Genomic DNA, 17,437 nt, shown 5'->3' with positions numbered 1-17,437 from the left:
GAAAAAGAAATTTGAGCCATTATACAGTATTTAGAAAACTGAGATATTTCACAAGTGAAAAATTAACTTCTTGCTTCTCAATTGTCTAAATGCCTGGGGAATCTTTTTCTGAATCTATTCTTCATACTGAATTAGTCCTTTGTAAATATTACAGTATCCATGACAGTTATAAAAGTTTTTATATTCTCATTTTGATGATAATTACATTCATGGAATTTGTTAACCTTGAACATTGTATACAGTGAAAATAAGAAACTGTACTTAAAAGTCTTTTGCTTCTAAAAAATGAGTTAAATTAAATGAGTTATATAACACAAAAATCTGTCATACAGTTTTGATTATCAAACCTTTTTTTTTTTTTAACTGGGACCCCTATGAAGAAGCAGTTGTTTAGAGAAGAAGGCCTGTTGGTACTGTGTTGTAAATAGTATCCCCTCCCCATTTGCTTCATGCCTGGTCATTAATTATGTCATCCCTCTTCTAGTTCCTCATTTTGCAATGGAATGGGGACTTGGGAATAATATCTAGGATTTTAGAGGGGAGCTCGGTGTAAAAGCCTGATTTCCCAAAAAAAGTTTGCAAAAGAATTTAGGTTTAAAACTCAGCGAGTCCATTTACAAATGTTTTGCTATTCTTTATTTTCCAGTGATTTAACTCACAATTCTTTCCCTTCTATTTAGTTCTCACAGTATCTTCATGAAAATGCATCCTATGTCCGCCCTCTTGAGGAAGGAATGCTTCATTTATTTGAAAGTATTACTGAGGATACTGTGACTGTCCTGGTAATTTTCTTCTATGTTTTACTTCTGGAAATGGGAGCTCTTCTTTTTCAAATGACTCTGTTAACCTTGAAATTTTTTCTTTTCCAGGAGACAACTGTGAAATTGAAAACTTTTTCAGAGCATTTAACCTCTTACATATGTTTTCTTAGGAAGATTCTTCCTTATCAGTTAAAAAGGTACTTACCCTCTGGGCCAGGGAACTTGGGGAATTGCGAGGTATCATCTGAGCTGTGCTGGAGTTACTAAAGTAATAACATGTGCTTCTTGTGATCTGCCTGACCTTTCTGCACCACAACCAATTTGGACTTTTGTGAAAAAGGAAAGTCATGGTTTGAGCAACACAAACTTATATTTAAGAAAATTGAATTGTAGTTTGTCAGCTAAGGTTTTTTCAGTATTCTGTACTGAGATTACTACTATAACCACATAATGCAATATGAACCAGTATTTTTAATGATTGTGAATGACACATTTATTGAAGGAAATATTTCATTTTGGGGTATTTTTTATCCTTTTACTATAAACATCTAGGTGGGGGTTATAATAGTTAACCTCTACATTGCAATTTATAATCCTTAGGTTTCTTTGAAATAGTATATTGTTTTTATTATTGGTGATTTATTTAAGTTATAAAGTAAAAACTTTGTGTACATACTTCAGCCCTCATAGGATATGTCATTAAGTAGCCTTAAATGCTCCATCTTAAACATTTCTAGAAAGGCAAGAGAAAGTAATTTATGTAATTGGAAATTTGAGAATACTCCTTGTACATTTTGATACTTTTGGTCTAAAACTACCAAGAGTCCTAATTCATCTAAATCTTTTCATCCTACGATTTAGTCTTTAAAAAAAGTAATCAAAGAATAACACAATAATAATAATAATACATAGGAGAAATAAGAGCATATATGTAGTATAGTATATTGCAAAATAAGGTTTAGGAAATACGTAGATGAATAACTTACAGATGTTGAAAATATACAAGTAATTATAGTTTTTAAGTCCTTGTAAAACTAAAGTAGTAGGTTTTAGCTCTTCAATAATATGAAATTTTATTATTAAAAATTAATGTGTTAAGAGCCATCTTATTTCCATCTTATTTCCTAATTCTAACCTAACAAAGGCATTTCAGTAACTGAATTCTATGATTTGTGCACATGACAGAATTTTAGGAATCAGGGAATTATGACAAACTAATGAAACAAATGAACATTTTGAAACAAGTAAACTATTGAAACAAACAAACAGTTTCATTCAGATCCTTAAATGTTTTAGTTCAGTATAATTAAAGTTTTTTTGAAAATTGACTCTGGAAGTTTAACACTAAATTGAATACACTTTATTGATTTGGCTTACGTTGAAAAGACTCTAAGAACCATTGCAAAACTTCTAATTGCCAAACATCTGCTCTTCTTATCATCCTGTGACTTCCCCTTCTCCAGGCTCCTATCCCATTCCTTACCTCAGGATGGCATATATAAGCCTCAGTTGCCCCACTTGCCCTTGAGTCTCAATGTCTTTGTGGACTCCCCTACATATGTAATTAAATTTTTTTTTCTCCTATTAAAAAAAAAAAAAAGAACCATTGCAAAAGTGGTATTTACTACTTGAAACAGTTAAGCATTGTTATTTTATCTTAATTTATTTTTTCACTATTACATTTTTAGAAACACTGGATAAGTCCTTTCTTGATTTAAGATTCCTATTCTTGGAATGTTCTGTTCCATATGCCTTCAGCCCTATGTTATCAGGTATTTATGTTTTTAGGCAATTTTTTGGTCATTGGTTTAAATACCACTTTAGTTGACAAGATGACATGTTCATTAGTAGTAAATGGGCTTAGTACCGAATGAAGCTGTTTGCTATAAATAAATAGAAGAGGCAAGGTCAAGGGAATGGATATGATTATCATTCTGTGCTAATTACTTTCGTAGCTTTGTGTAAAAAGCATTTTACTTGATTACTGCACATTTTAAATAAACACTCTTAAGAGTCAATGTAGTTTTTTTAACCTTATAATTAAGTTTTCCAAAGCACCATTTAAAATTGAAAATGGTAAAATGTATTTTATGAATGTTAAGCATTTATTTTTGTATTGAGCCTATAGATTGTTTTTTCCAATCTGTTTGACTTTTGAACCTACATACACTGAAAAAGGTTTCTCAATGATTTTCTCTCCTAGTTCCTGTGTAATTAATTCTCTTTAGGAATTCAGTCTATGAAATATTTTTCTCCTGAAAATATTTTGAAGGGAAACATGTTTTTGCTGCTCTCCGGATGGAAAGCTAATGGGCACCTCCCTTTATTTTTTCTTCCATTTAGTCGTCTTTTGCTGCATTGGCGTTTGCAGCAAGCAGGTGTATGTATTATGGTATAAAAAATGGAACCTTGTAAATGAGATCAAATTCCTTTTTTGGTAAATTCTCTTTGGATATAGATGTTTGAGAATTTAGATGGTTTCTTATAGCTAGTTGAAAATCGTTCAGGATGCTCACTTTTATGAAATCTGCCCATTCTTAGTTTAGAAGAAGAATGTGAAGCTTCCCTTTGCACGTCTGCATTACGAGCCAGGAATCTAGAGCTGTCCCAGGACATGAAAAAGATGACAGCTGTGTTTGAGAAGCTGCAGACTTACATTGGTCTTCTCGCCTTGCCAAGTAAGCATGTTTGTTACTCATGGTTCAACTTGAAGAAATTAGAGTACAAGAAGCTTGAGAAGGGAGGTGGTTTGGCGTGTTGAAGTGAGAAGAGGGTCAGAAAAACTTGAATTCAAATCCTCCAGCTCCTTATACATTTAGGGTCTTGGGCAAATCACTTCTCTGCTTCTGTTTTCCCACTTATAAAACGGAGGTAAATGTGATTAAGTTAAATTAAGAATGTACAATATCAGGCATCAAAGACATACATTAAATATTAAATCTCTTGGGCTTCCCTGGTGGCGCAGTGGTTGAGAGTCCGCCTGCCGATGCAGGGGACACGGGTTCGTGCCCCGGTCCGGAAAGATCCCACATGCCACGGAGCGGCTGAGCCCGTGAGCCATGGCCGCTGAGCCTGCGCGTCCAGAGCCTGTGCTCCGCAACGGGAGAGGCCACAACAGTGAGAGGCCCGTGTACCGGAAAAAAAAAAAAAATTAAATCTCTTTCTCTCCTTCCTCTTTTTTAAATGGAGAGGGCCAAAGTGTAAGAATTCGTAGCAACCTTCCAACAGGTAGCATAGGGGAAGGTTAATAGTAAAAATGCTATTTTTAGAGGAACTGTATCATAACAAAGCCCCAAAATGTAAAGGTTGAAAGTCTTGGGGAAAAAAATGCTGTTTTAATTTGAAAAAAGTATTTTCAGGCCATTGAATGGACCTCAGTTTAAATGATGTTTGTAAGAAAACCATGATTTTTATAGTAGTGATTTGATTATTTGTTTTTTGTAACAGCTTAAATGTGATATAATTTACATACCATACAATTTACCCATTTAAAGTGTACTGTTCAGTAGTTTTTACTATAGTCACAGACATGTGCATCAACACTACAGTCAGTTTTAGAATATTTTCATCACCTTAAGAAGAAACCCTGTATACTTTAGCTATCACCCTCTTATTCCCCTGTTCTGTCCCCGCCCAGTACCAAGCAACCATTACTCTACTTTCTGTCTGTAGAATTGCCTGTTCTGAACATTTCATATAAATGGAATCATATAATCTGTGGTCCTTTGTGACTGCTTTCTTTCACTTGGCATAATATTTTCAAGATTCATCCAAGTTGTAGCATGTGTAGGTATTTCATTCCTTTTTATTGCAGAATAATATTCCATTGGATGGATATATCACATTTTATTTATCTACCTATCAGTTGATGGACATCTGGATTGTTTCCACCTTTTGGCTATTATGAATAATGATGCTATAGACATTTGTGAACAAGTTTTTTTTTTTTTTTTTTTTTTTTTTTTGCGGTATGCGGGCCTCTCACTGTTGTGGCCTCTCCTGTTGCGGAGCACAGGCTCCGGACACGCAGGCTCAGCGGCCATGGCTCACGGGCCCAGCCGCTCCATGGCATGTGGGGTCTTCCCGGACCGGGGCACGAACCCGTGTCCCCTGCATCGGCAGGCGGACTCTCAACCACTGCACCACCAGGGAAGCCCTATTTGTAGACTTTTTGATGATGACCATTATGACCAGTGTGAGGTGATAGCTCATTGTAGGTTTGATTTTCATTTCTCTAGCATCTTTTCATGTGCATGTTGGCCATCTGTGTGTCTTCTTTGGAGAAATGTCTGTTTTGGTCTTCTACCCATTTTTTTTTGGCCGTGCCATGCAGTTTGCGGGATCTTAGTTCCCCCATCAGTGGGTTGAATCCTCACCCTAGGCAGTGAAAGCACAGAGTCCTAACCACTGGGCTGCCAGGGAATTCCCTTTACCCATTTTTCTGATTGGGTTGTTTGTGTTTTTGATATTGAGCTGTAGGAGCAGTTTGTATATTTTGGAAATTAAGCCCTTGTTGGTTGCATCGTTTGCAAATATTTTCTCCCAGTTTGTAGGTTGTCTTCATTTTGTTTATGGTTTCCTTTCCTGTTCAAAAGCTTATACATTTGATGAGGTCCCATTTGTTTATTTTTGCTTTTATTTCTTTTGCCTTGGGAGACTGATCTAAGAAAATATTGCTACAATGTATGTCAAAGAGTGTTTTGCCTGTGTTCTCCTTTAGGAGTTTTATGGTGTCATGTCTTGTATTTAAGTCTTTAAGCCATTTTGAGTTTATTTTTGTGTGTGGTGTAAGGCAGTGTTCTAACTTCATTGATTTATATGTGGCTGTCCAGCTTTCCCATACCACTTGCTGAAAAGACTGTCTTTTCCCCTTTGTATATTATTGCCTCCTTTGTTGAGGATTAATGCGCTGTAGGTGTGTGGGTTTATTTCTGGGCTCTCTATTCTGTTCCATTGATTCATATGTCTGTTTTTGTGCAGTACCATGCTGTTTTGATTATGGTAGCTTTGTATTATTATCTGAAGTCTGGAAGGGTTATGCCTCTAGCTTTGTTCTTTTTCCTCGGGATTGCTTTGGCAATTCTGGATATTTTGTGGTTCCATATAAACTTTAGAATTATTCTAGTTTTGTGAAAAGTGTCATGGGTAATTTGATAGGGATTGCATTAAATCTGTAGATTCCTTTGGCTAGTATGGGCATTTTAACAATATTATTTCTTCCAGTCCAAGAGCATGAGGTAACTTTCCGTTTTCTTGAATCATCTTTGATTTCCTTTATCAATGTTTAACAGTTCTCAGCGTATAAGTCTTTCATCACCTTGGTTAGGCTTATTCCTAGGTTTTTTTTTTTGATATGATTTTAAACAAAATTGTTTTTTACTTTCTCTTTGTTTCATTGTTAGTGTAAAGAAATGTAACAGATTTCTCTATATTAATCTTATATCCTGCTACCTTACTGAATTCATTTATGAGTTCTAATAGTTGTGTGTGGAGTCTTTAGGGTTTTCTATATAGAGTATTATGTCATCTGCACATAATGACAATTTTACCTCTTCCCTTCCAATTTGGATATTTTTGTTTCTTTTTTTTGTCTGATTGCTGTGGTTAGGACTTGCAATACTATGTTGAATAGAAGTGATGAAAGTGGGCATCCTTGCCTTGTTCCAGAATTCAGCTTTTCATCACTTAATATTATGTTGGCTATGGGTTTGTCATAAATGACTTTTATTATGCTGAAATTTGTTACCTCTATACACACTTTGGTGGGAGTTTTTATCATGAATGGATGTTGAATTTTGTCAAATGCGTTTTCTGCATCTGTTGATATGATCATGTGTTTCTTGTCTTTTCTTTTGTTCATGTGGTGTATCGCATTGATTGATGTGCATATGTTGAACCATCCTTGTGACCCTGGAATGAATCCAGCTTGATTATGGTGTATGATCCTATTTATGTGTTCTTGGATTGCTAAACTTTTTTGACAATCTTTGCTTCTATATTCATCAAAGATATTGGCCTGTAATTTTCTTTTTTGGTAGTGTCTTTTTCTGGTTTTGGTATCAGTGTGATAGTGGCTTCATAGAATTACTTTGAGAGTGTTCTTTCCTCTTCAGTCTTTTGGAAGAGTTTGAGAAGGATAGGTGTAAGTTTTTCTTTGTACATTTGGTAGAATTCCCCAATGAAGCTATCGGGTCCAGGACGTTTGTTTACAGGGAGGTTTTTTTTTTAATTACAGATTCTATTTTACTTCTAGTGATCAGTCTGTTCAGATTATCTGTTCCTTCTTGATTCCTTTTTGGCAGTCTGTATGTTTCTAGAAACTTGTCCATTTCTTCTAGGTTGTTAATTTTTTTTTGGCATATAACTGTTCATAATAATTTCTTAATATTTTTTTATATTTCTGCAGTATTGGTTGTTATTTCTCCTCTTTCATTTCTTATTTTGTTTATTTGGGCCCTCTCTATTTTCTTCTTGGTGAGCCTGGTCAGTGGTTTGTTGATTTTGTTTATCCTTTCAAAAAAACAGCTCTTGGTTTTATTGATTTTTTTCTGTTGTTTTTAAAACCTCTATTTTATTTATTTACTCTCTGATCTTTATTATTTCCTTCCTTCTGCTGACTTTAGATTTTGTTTGTTCTTTTTCTGATTGTTTCAGGTGGTAGTTTAGGTTTATTTGAGATAGGCCTGTATCACTATGAACTTCCCTCTTAGGATTGCTTTTGCTGCATCCCATAGGTTTTGTATGGTTGTGTTTTCATTGTCATTTGTCTCAAGGTATTTTTTAATTTCCTCTTTGACTTCATTGTTGACCTATTTTTTTTTTTAGTAGCATGTTGTTTAGTCACCATATAACCATTTTTTTCTCGTTTATCTTTCTGTGGTTGATTTCTTGTTTCATGCCCTTGTGGTCAGAAAAGGTGCTTGAAATAATTTTTGTCCTTTTAAGTTTGTTGAGGCTTGTTTTGGGTCTTAGTTTGTGGTCTATTCTAGAGAACGTCCCATGTGCCCTTGGAAAAAGAATGTGTATTCTATTTTTTTTTTTATGTAGTGTCCTGTAGATATCAATTAAGTCTAACTGTTCTATTGTGTGTCTAGGTGTCAGTCTACCTTATATCTCCAATGAATCCTCTGAATTACCTTCAGCACAAGTGCCATTATTTTTGAGAGCATCCCTAGGCTTGAACTTCTTCTCCACAGTCTGTTGTGAATTAAGTCAATTCCTTTGGGAAGAGATTCAGAGCTTTCTGTTTTAAGAACTGTTTCTCCCTTGGGTTAAATCTCTGAGCCATGGTTCTGTGCAGGGGATGATGACAGTGATGCACTTCTCTCAGAGTGACACCCCTGCATTACTCCATGGAGAGGTAGGGCAGCAGCCGCTGGTCTCCTCAGCTTGCCTCTTTCAGCATGGAACTCCTGTTAATGAGCTGGGGCCAGGATGATCAGGGCCACAGATTCTCAGCAGCACCATGCCCACGTACAGCCTCCATCCCACAAGTCAGGGCTGGGTAAAAGAAGAGAACCCCCCACCTCTGAGTCATATTTACCTAGAACTTAGCCTCAGCAACAGGTAGCTGAGAGCGAGATAAGAAATGCAGCCCTCCAGCTGAGCTAGGGGAGAGGGAGCCTTGTGTTCTTGGCTGCACCCTCGGGACTGGGATTTCTAGCTCACTGACTGTTGAGGGGACCGAGTGGGTTTTGGTTCACATACCACAGATTCTTGCTTTTGTTACTGAGTTAATACAGATTTTCTTGATTAAATGTTTCTTTACTTGCTGTATGCCCTTAGGATAATTTCCAGAGTTTAAAGTGGTTATTTTTAAATCATTTTCACCAGTTGTGCTGGTGAGTGGGTATGTGGAGCTTGCTTATGCTGTCATGCCAGAATTGGAACTGTGATGTTTGAATAATAGTGTTTTTAGTGATGTTCAGCAAACAATAATATGTAGGGAAAGCACAAAATGAGAAATGTGTTCTGTAGTAACAAGGTGAAATTCACAAAGGCTTTCATTTCAAAAAGAATCATGAAAGACATAATCCTGCTTAGCAATTTAATTTTGATTCTTGTAACCATTAATATCTGTGGACATGGGGGATGCAAATCAGTTTAGATCCCTGTAATTATCACCGTTCTATCTGAATGTGTCTACAATGATTTTAAGAGCCATTATTTTCAACATATCACAATCAGTATTCACTCTCTCTCTTCCCAAAAGTAGAGGGGAGATGGTGGGCTGTCAGTTTTTCAGGTGAATTCTTCTGGGAAAATGCTTAGGTTTGTGATCTTGGTTTCCTAGGTACGGAGCCAGATGGACTCCTTCGGACAAACTACAGTTCTGTCTTAACAAATGTTGGTGCTGCTCTGCATGGATTTCATGATGTCATGAAAGGTGAGGCTTGGAAAAGAACATAAATAAGCTTTGTCCCATTTTCTCAGATCTGCCTGAATGAGATTTAAGCAAATACTGCCAAGGCTAATAGACCCCACATAAAGGTTTAGTAGCATTTGGCTTAACGTTGAAGTGCACAGCCTACTGCCTTCTGCTTTTCCCATCTGCTTCTTTCCTGAAGGTAAACAAAGTGCTGAAGAGAAACCCTTGTGCCCGGAACTTTAGCCAAAAATACATTACACTGACTTAAGGCAGGTGTATGAATTTTATCAAGCCAGACATGCTTTTCAGAGGCATTTAGCAAAATACTGCACTTGTTAGAGCCCAAACATGAAGGAACTGAGGAAATGAAGGTTTAAAGATCCCAGAAAGAATGCACTGGTTTTCTACGTAGCCTCCTGTGTGTTTCTGTGTTTAGAGTACCCATTATAAGTCCTGTTTTGTTCAGGAGAGCCTTAAGGAATGAAGGTCTGTCTTCAAGCTTTGGTCAGTTTTAAGTTGCTATGTGCTTCTAAGAATATGCTTGTCGACGGTCATTTCATTTGCTTCCTAGCATGTGATTCTGAGTCCTGATTTTTTAATCTATATTTCTGCATGGCTTCTAGGTTTTTTTCCTCTGTTCTTTTCCGTTTGAAGATTGTTGGAGTAGGGGGAGGAGAGGAGGGCAGGAGCAATTACTAAGGACTACTGGAAATAGCCCAGGTGCCTAGATTTTTCACTGAGGTGTTTAGTGTGCAGTTAGTGACCAATTGCTGGTTTCACAGAAAATACTTTTTAAAAACTTAAAACTTTTTTGGATGGCATGTATAAGATGGCTATATTTGGGGCCTTTCTATAGGTTGGCACATAACCACATAATAACCTATGTTACTGGGAATCATTCTTAGTTTCAGTGGAATTACCCAGTATTACCTTACCATTCAGTCTGGAAAATGGTCCTTCCTGTGGCTTGTCTTCAATTATAAGGAACTTTAAAAGTCACTGTACTTCTGGAGCTAACACTGGTTGCAGGAATCACAGCTTGCATAGACAGTCTTGGGGGCAGGTGACAAGAGGCAGCCCCAACCCTGCAGAACCTAGTCTGGTCCATAGAAAACCCAAGGGACTGGTACCTTTTTCCTGTGCAGCTTTTGGTTTGGGGAGCTCAGACTTCACCATAGTCCTCTATTCCAGAACTTTACGTAACATAGAACTAGGCCACTGAAACCACAAGTAGCTCTGTGGCTACATGTTTTTTGGTTTTGTTTCCTAAGTTTTCCTATGCTAATGTTACTATTTGTTCCTGCTAGTGTCTTCTCTAGAATTTTGATAAAAGAGAGGCTAGAGCAATGGAGGGTAGCTGTCCATTGAGAATCTTAAAGCTTCATTTACATTTCAAAAAATCTTGATTTTATTTATATTTCTATAAATAATAATGTACTTCTGAGTTTTCTAAAAATGCTTTTGTTCATATATGACATAAGATGCCAAGTGGTCCAAATCAAAGAATGTTACTATTATTATTTGCTATGAGCTGGTGGGAGATTATCAGAGGAGGATCAGAGGCTCCCTTAGCCCCCTTTGTGCCTCTGCTTGTTTCTGTCCTTGAAAGTGAACATAATATAAAGAGAGAAGACTGGGAAACATGAAGGATGGTTGGCAAGCAGATTATGGCCTCTTGTTGCTAGTTTTACAGTTCAAATCTGTCTTCTTATGCAGTTGGAAGACTGTTGTGTATCTCTCATGAACACTCAGAGTGAGCATTAACTTGCATTACCAGAATATACTTTGTTTTTAAGAGAACTTTTATTTCAAATCTTTTCCCTTGATGTTTTGCCCTTAATTGCTTGGTCCAAGTTGGAAAGAAGGAAGGAAGGAAGGCAATCAAGAAGGCAGGCTGGGGTTTCCCTGGTGGCACAGTGGTTAAGAATCTGCCTGCCAATGCAGGAGACACAGGTTCGAGCCCTGGTCTGGGAAGATCCCACATGCCGTGGAGCAACTAAGCCTGTGCGCCACAACTACTGAGCTTGTGCTCTAGAGCCCGCGAGCCACAACTACTGAAGCCCGTGCGCCCTAGTGCCTGTGCTCTGCAAGAAGAGAAGCCACCGCAAGGAGAAGCCCGCGCACTGCAATGAAGAGTAGCCCCCGCTCGCCGCAACTAGAAAAAGCCCGCGTGCAGCAACGAAGACCCAACGCAGCCAAAAATAAATTAAATAAACAAATAAATAAAGCTATAAAAAAAAAAAGAAGGCAGGCTGGTCTTAGTATAAAAAGAAAGATTTATAAAAATGTGTATCCTACAAGGAATTAAAATGGAAGTGAATTAATCTTTTAACAAGTGGCATTCTAAGTGAGAATTGTTTGATCTTTGGTCTCAAGTCTAAAGCAGGTAGACTCATAGGAAACATAAAAGAAAATAAATCTGTTGTCTAGGTCACATGATTTCCTTGTACCTTTTGGAGTTAAACTTTAATGTCGAGGAACACCCTAAATAATGAAAATATTTGGACTCGATAAAGAGTAAACAGTTGGATTGGGAGAATTATTATAGTCAAACTACAGTAGCTCTGATCCACTAGATGCCATGGGAGGATTCTTAGTATTGTACATCTTTTATAAGTATTTCAATCACCTACACCAATCAACCAAGATTGCCTACCAACCCAGTTGTATTATAGCATTGTATACAGACAGTAAAATATTGAATAAAACTTTCTGTGGTGTATAGAAAGAAAATGTCTACTCTAGGGGCTAGCAAGTTCAGTATACAAAAAAATGTTCAGTGTTCCAATTGAATTTTCATTCACTTGGATATCTTATGAATATATAGAGGATAATCATTTATTTTTAAGAAATATTAAACATAATAGTAATTACCAATTAGTTGGTTCCTTCACTGTGACAACTACCATAGTAGTGTAGGGTGTTAACAATAGTGAAAACTGGCTAAGGGTATCCAGAAACTCTGTAATTTTTCTATAAATCTAAGACTATCTTAAATTAAAAGTTTATGTAAAAGTTTATCTATATGTGTATATAACACAATATATATAAGTAATGTAATTTCCTAGTTTTAAATTTCAGTAAAAGTAATCTTATTCATAAAACAGTAATTTTGTTAAAAATCATTATCATACTAGGTTAAATCTCAGATACCCTTTCTTTTTGAATAGTCTTATTCCCTTTTAATTATCTATAGTCTAAAATCAACTAAATTTCTTGATTCTGAATAAATGAAATTCTTTGTATACACACCTGCTATAAAAGTTAGTTTCCATGTTTTGTGATTTATTTTTTGCTTTGTTGGTAATGATAATTAATGCTGTTGTAACTGAAGTACTGTAAAATATTCAAAGGAGGCTGTATCATAAACACCTTTTTATTTAAAAATATAATTGCCCTTCCTTGTAAATCAATGTTGTCTTGGTAATTCTCCCATTTTCCCTTATTTCCAGGATGAAATTACTTTATGTCTCAGAGACCCAGAAAACCCCAAGCTTAGCTGTTTGGCCAGTTTCACCTACTGCTGTTTCTGTCAACACATTTATATCCAAGCCTCTCTTCTATGCTTCCATAACCACAGGCCTTTGTTATAGCTTTCTTGTACTAGAGGCAATAGAATGTGAAGCCAGGTGCTAGAGTATCCAATCCTTATTTGGCCATGCAGACCTTTCTTATTGTTGAAGTATGTACTGGCAAACCAGCTAAGATCCAATAAGGATTGTGCGACATTGTGCCTGTGTTGGCTGTTCTTTTCCAGCCTCATGGTTTGTTTGTATAAGCACAATGTAAACTCTCATTTATGCCTGCTGGACTATCAAAACAAGGTTTTTGACTGGTAAATATTGCTCAGGGTCCTTTACCTGGTGCTAGAATAAGGGCTTAACACTCAAATGAAGGAGAATGAGACCCACCTGCTGGGGGCCGTAATTGAGACACCAGGATGGTGTTAAGAGACCGTCACTACTCTATTCTTTCCATGTGAACTTGAGACCTAATTGATATTCAGCACAATCCTCATATTTGGGACCATTTTTTTGTCAGATTTGTCTTGTAAATTTGTAAGAGTAGATATAAGAAGTTAACGGGCTGGTTATCTGTATACAACTTGTATATAGATAGTAATGAGTTTTCATTTGATTGGGTTTATAGATATTTCCAAACATTATAGTCAAAAGGCTACAATAGAGCATGAACTTCCAACAGCAACACAGAAGCTCATAACAACTAATGATTGCATCCTGTCATCAGTAGTGGCATTGACAAATGGAGCAGGAAAGGTAATTTTTCTCTGGTTTATACTGACATTAAATTCAACTCTTAAATGTGCTCCTTTTTTTTTTTTGAGTGACCTAGTAGGAAAATTGATCTGTGTAAGGATTTTTGATTACCAGGCTTTTTTGTAAAATAAAGTTGTCTCCCTTTTCCTCCTTCCTACCTAATATTTGAAACAATATGGTAGTTACTGTTAAGCATTTGTGATGAGGAAGTGGGTCAGGCACTTCTGACATTTTAATGAGATATTTGATGATTGAAAGATTCCAGGTGGTCTCACTATAGATCCTTGTGTGTATTAAAGGTCTGCTATACAGAAATTGGGATATAGAAAAAGAAAAAGAATTATAAGACCTTTGTTAATATTTTGTTTTTTCCCCTCCAAGTTTTTTGTTTGTTTTTTGGCAACACTTGTGATAATGCTACTTCTGTGGTTTTTGTACCCTAATAAGTACTTTTAAGATGACTTCAACATGTGTCTTCTCATTGAATTCTTAATATTAGTAATGATCATTTGGATTAGTAAGTACTTAATTGTTATTATAAACTGACCAGAGCGCAGTTTCTTTAAAAATTGTTCTGTCTTGGATAACTGGTTTCAGCAGGTCACATTCTAAGAGCACATGTTCATGTGGCTGTCATCAAAGCCTTTAGTGACTAAGATTTCTCTGAGAACTACCCATACATATAAAACCAAAAGTACTGTATTCAGGACTATCTTAGCCCATTTATTTCAGCAGACTCAACATAATTTCTCAAGAAAGTGCTAATCTCTATCTGTGTTATATACCTTTATTTTTCTGACAGGTTGACCTTAGTAGGAGCACACTTTTTTCAAGTGTTTTAAGTTAATCAGAAATGATCATAGGTTATGGTAGGTATTCAGTGTCACCTTTCCCAAAGTCAGGCCAGTCTTCCTGACAGTCTGCTAAGTTTGGGGCTGTAATTAAAAGGTGCTGCCTTTCGGATCTGTCAGCTCGCAGGTGAGTGCCTACAGGATTCCTTAGCCAGAAGACCATCCCCACTGCCTCCTCTTTAGTGCTTTCACCCACAGGCATTCTGGAAACTTTCTGAGGATGATTCTGACTTTGATTCAATTGTGAGCAATTTCTGGAAAAAGAGAATGTTGACATTTTACAAGAGTCTCTGCATTTGTCACTTTTTTAGGAGAACTCTGGAATATTAAATACCTATATACTTCATAGCTTATTTTACATTTGCTTTGCCTGAAACCTTAAGAGTTGTCTCAAGGAAAGGTACTTGATCTTCACTCTGAAATTTTTATAAATGGTTTTTAGCTAAAGTAAGTATCTGAACTAAGTATTAGTTGGTGGCAGCTTAATACTTAGCTAATGTGATTTGATTAAACTAAATTTTATCGTTTGTAATTTTTAAAAAACCCACTAGGAAAGTATAACATATGCATGTTAAAGAACATTTGGGAAGTGTAGAAATATTAGAGAGAGGAAAGAAAGTTAAACCTCACCGTATACTACCATGACTAAAATGCAAACACTGTACTATCTATGTCATACACGAGGAATATACAGCTCAAGATTTTTAGAGTTTTCATTTTCTTGAATACTACCTAACATAGAATTTCGTTTGACACAGTAAAATATTAATGAGAAAGATAATCTTTTAGACCATTAGTGAGTGATTGCTTACTTTTTGAACAGTTTTTGCCAAGGTAAAGTACTCTTGTTTCACAAGTTACTTTTTCTTATTTATTGAAATAGAATACTCTTTAATGTATCGAAGACTTTAATTTTTCTGGCTAATAACTTTCTTAGACATTTTTATTTATATCACCATTTCATATAGCACTGTAGATTCAGAATCATGGCTCAGCACAATTACAGTCATGGATCTTTGTTGTTGCTTACATAGATTAAGCAAATGTTAAATCTGTAAAAGACAAGGGTCTGCTGAATTTTCAGTCTTTTTCTTTCCTGTTATATTTGTAATGCACAGATTGAGATTTACAGAATGAAATTTAAGTAGAGATCATATATTCAATATGCTTGTGTCATGTCTTGTGTTGGAATATGAAACATTCAAAGTTAAAATGCAAACGGAATGTATAAACCCAAACGTATATATTTTGAGAGCAGGGGCAGACTTAGTAAGGTAAACAGCTCATAAACATTGTCTACAGAATAAATCAGAATCAGCCTTGGTTTTCAGAAACAGTAGAATTTGTCTAGATTAAGACATGTCACAAGTCTGGTCTCAAAATTTATACTGTATTGTGTTTATTATAAATCATTCCCTATGTATTCTTTTCAAATAAATGTGGGCTTTTGAGCATGTGTTGAAATTTCATTTCCATTCTGAGTATCCTTAACTTTGATCTGAAAACTCTTAGATATATATTTTAGATATATTATTGGAAAATAAAATTTATCTTCTTGTCACACTTGGTTTAGATTGCATCTTTCTTCAGCAACAACGTGGACTACTTCATTGCTTCCCTGAGCTACGGGCCTAAGACAGCGAGTGGATTCATCAGTCCTCTCTCAGCTGAATGCATGCTGCAATACAAGAAAAAAGCTGCTGCCTATATGAAGGCTTTGAGAAAGGTTTGTGAGCTGCTGTTAACATTTAAATCAGAGGGAAAATCTGGAAAAATTCCAGAGAATGGCAGAAGTTTTCCCACAGTTCATATTGTTTAGGTTTTATACAATTTTGAGGGACAGGTGGTTGGTGGGTGTTGTGAGGTGGGCGGGGGTCTTTGGAGAGGAGGATGGGACAGAGACCTGAATCTCATTTCCTAGGCCGTATTAGACTTAACGTTTCCAGTGTCTGGTAGAGTGTTTAGGGTGAGACAGCCAGGCAGCCATTAAGTGTCAAACTTGAGAAAATCTTAAACTTGTAGAAATAAAAAAAATTGAAATACATTTATAATTTTTTTCTCAATATAATAAGAATACATGATCATTGCAAAAAGAAATCAGAAGAAACAGCAGTACATGAAGAAGAAAATCCCACAAGCCAAAGGTAGCTCCTCTTAACCATAAAATTTTAATGTGTATACATGCATGCACGCACACACACATTATAAAAAGCAATGTATCTGGATACATAGACTGTTTTAGAATCTGTTTTTTTCCTCTTTAATGCATTGTGGATATCTTTATATAACAAAAATATATATCTATAAGTATAAATTGCTATCATTTTAATGCATCTAGTATTTCATCTCTAGTATTTCATTCTATAAATGTGTGATAAGTTAATTAAGCCATCCATTGCTAGTGGATTTTTAGGTTGCTTCCTATTTTTCACTGTTATATGTAATACTACAGGGGATATTCTTGCACATGCAACTTTGTGTATTTACCTTTCTCTCTTTATTTCTTTCTAACTTTTAGTTACACAATGCATAAATACATTCTTATATTACATGAGCGCATTATAGGTAAATTACAATCCCTAATTCCAGTTCCTCTCCAGAGGTAACTATAGTTATCAGTTTGGTGTGTAACCTTCCAGACTCTTGGAGCATTTGTACTCATCTGTGTAAACTTTGAACGATATGCAAAATATGAAGAATATAAAGACTTTTCTAATTTTTTTTAACTAAAATGCATATTTCATTGTGTAGCTTCCTTTTTTCATTTAAAATATGTTTTAGAGACCTGTCTGTATCAATAGATATAATGGCTACTTTATTCATTTTAAACACAGCATTGAAATCTATGATATAGGTATTCCGTGGTTCATTTAGGTAGTCTCTTTCTGGTGGGCATTTAGGTTGATTCCAGTTTTTCACTGTTAGAATTATACTGCAATGGATAGCTTTGTAAATGCCTCCTTGGGCATATGTGTGGATTACTGAGAGGTGGAATGTTCTGGATAATGTGGTTTTAAGTTTTAATATTTACTGCCAGAGATTACCCGTAAGAGTGGTTGTACACTCCTAGAAACGTATAAGACTACCTAATTGTTTTAATTATATCTTTATGATTAATTCCTAAAAATGGAATTGCTCATTCAAAGTCTGTGAATGTTTCAAAGGTTACCTTTTTATAGT

At 35.8% G+C, this 17,437-nt stretch overlaps 1 protein-coding gene across 4 annotated transcripts in view; it reads left to right on the top strand.

Annotated features, from left to right (window-relative positions):
- PPP1R21 (protein phosphatase 1 regulatory subunit 21) overlaps positions 1-17,437 on the top strand; it is a 56,647-nt gene that overhangs the window by 21,933 nt on the left and 17,277 nt on the right. For all 4 annotated transcript variants that reach the window (XM_079941643.1, XM_079941641.1, XM_079941642.1 and 1 more), the window contains 6 exons: positions 681-782; positions 870-958; positions 3,303-3,439; positions 9,055-9,147; positions 13,279-13,406; positions 15,831-15,983. In XM_079941643.1, the coding sequence (XP_079797769.1) occupies positions 681-782; positions 870-958; positions 3,303-3,439; positions 9,055-9,147; positions 13,279-13,406; positions 15,831-15,983 (702 nt within the window). The remainder of the gene's footprint in view (positions 1-680; positions 783-869; positions 959-3,302; positions 3,440-9,054; positions 9,148-13,278; positions 13,407-15,830; positions 15,984-17,437) is intronic.

Source organism: Stenella coeruleoalba (genome assembly GCF_951394435.1).
Source record: "Stenella coeruleoalba genome assembly, chromosome: 13".
NCBI classification, from domain to species: domain Eukaryota; kingdom Metazoa; phylum Chordata; class Mammalia; order Artiodactyla; family Delphinidae; genus Stenella; species Stenella coeruleoalba.
This window is presented reverse-complemented; position numbering and strand designations above follow the sequence as displayed.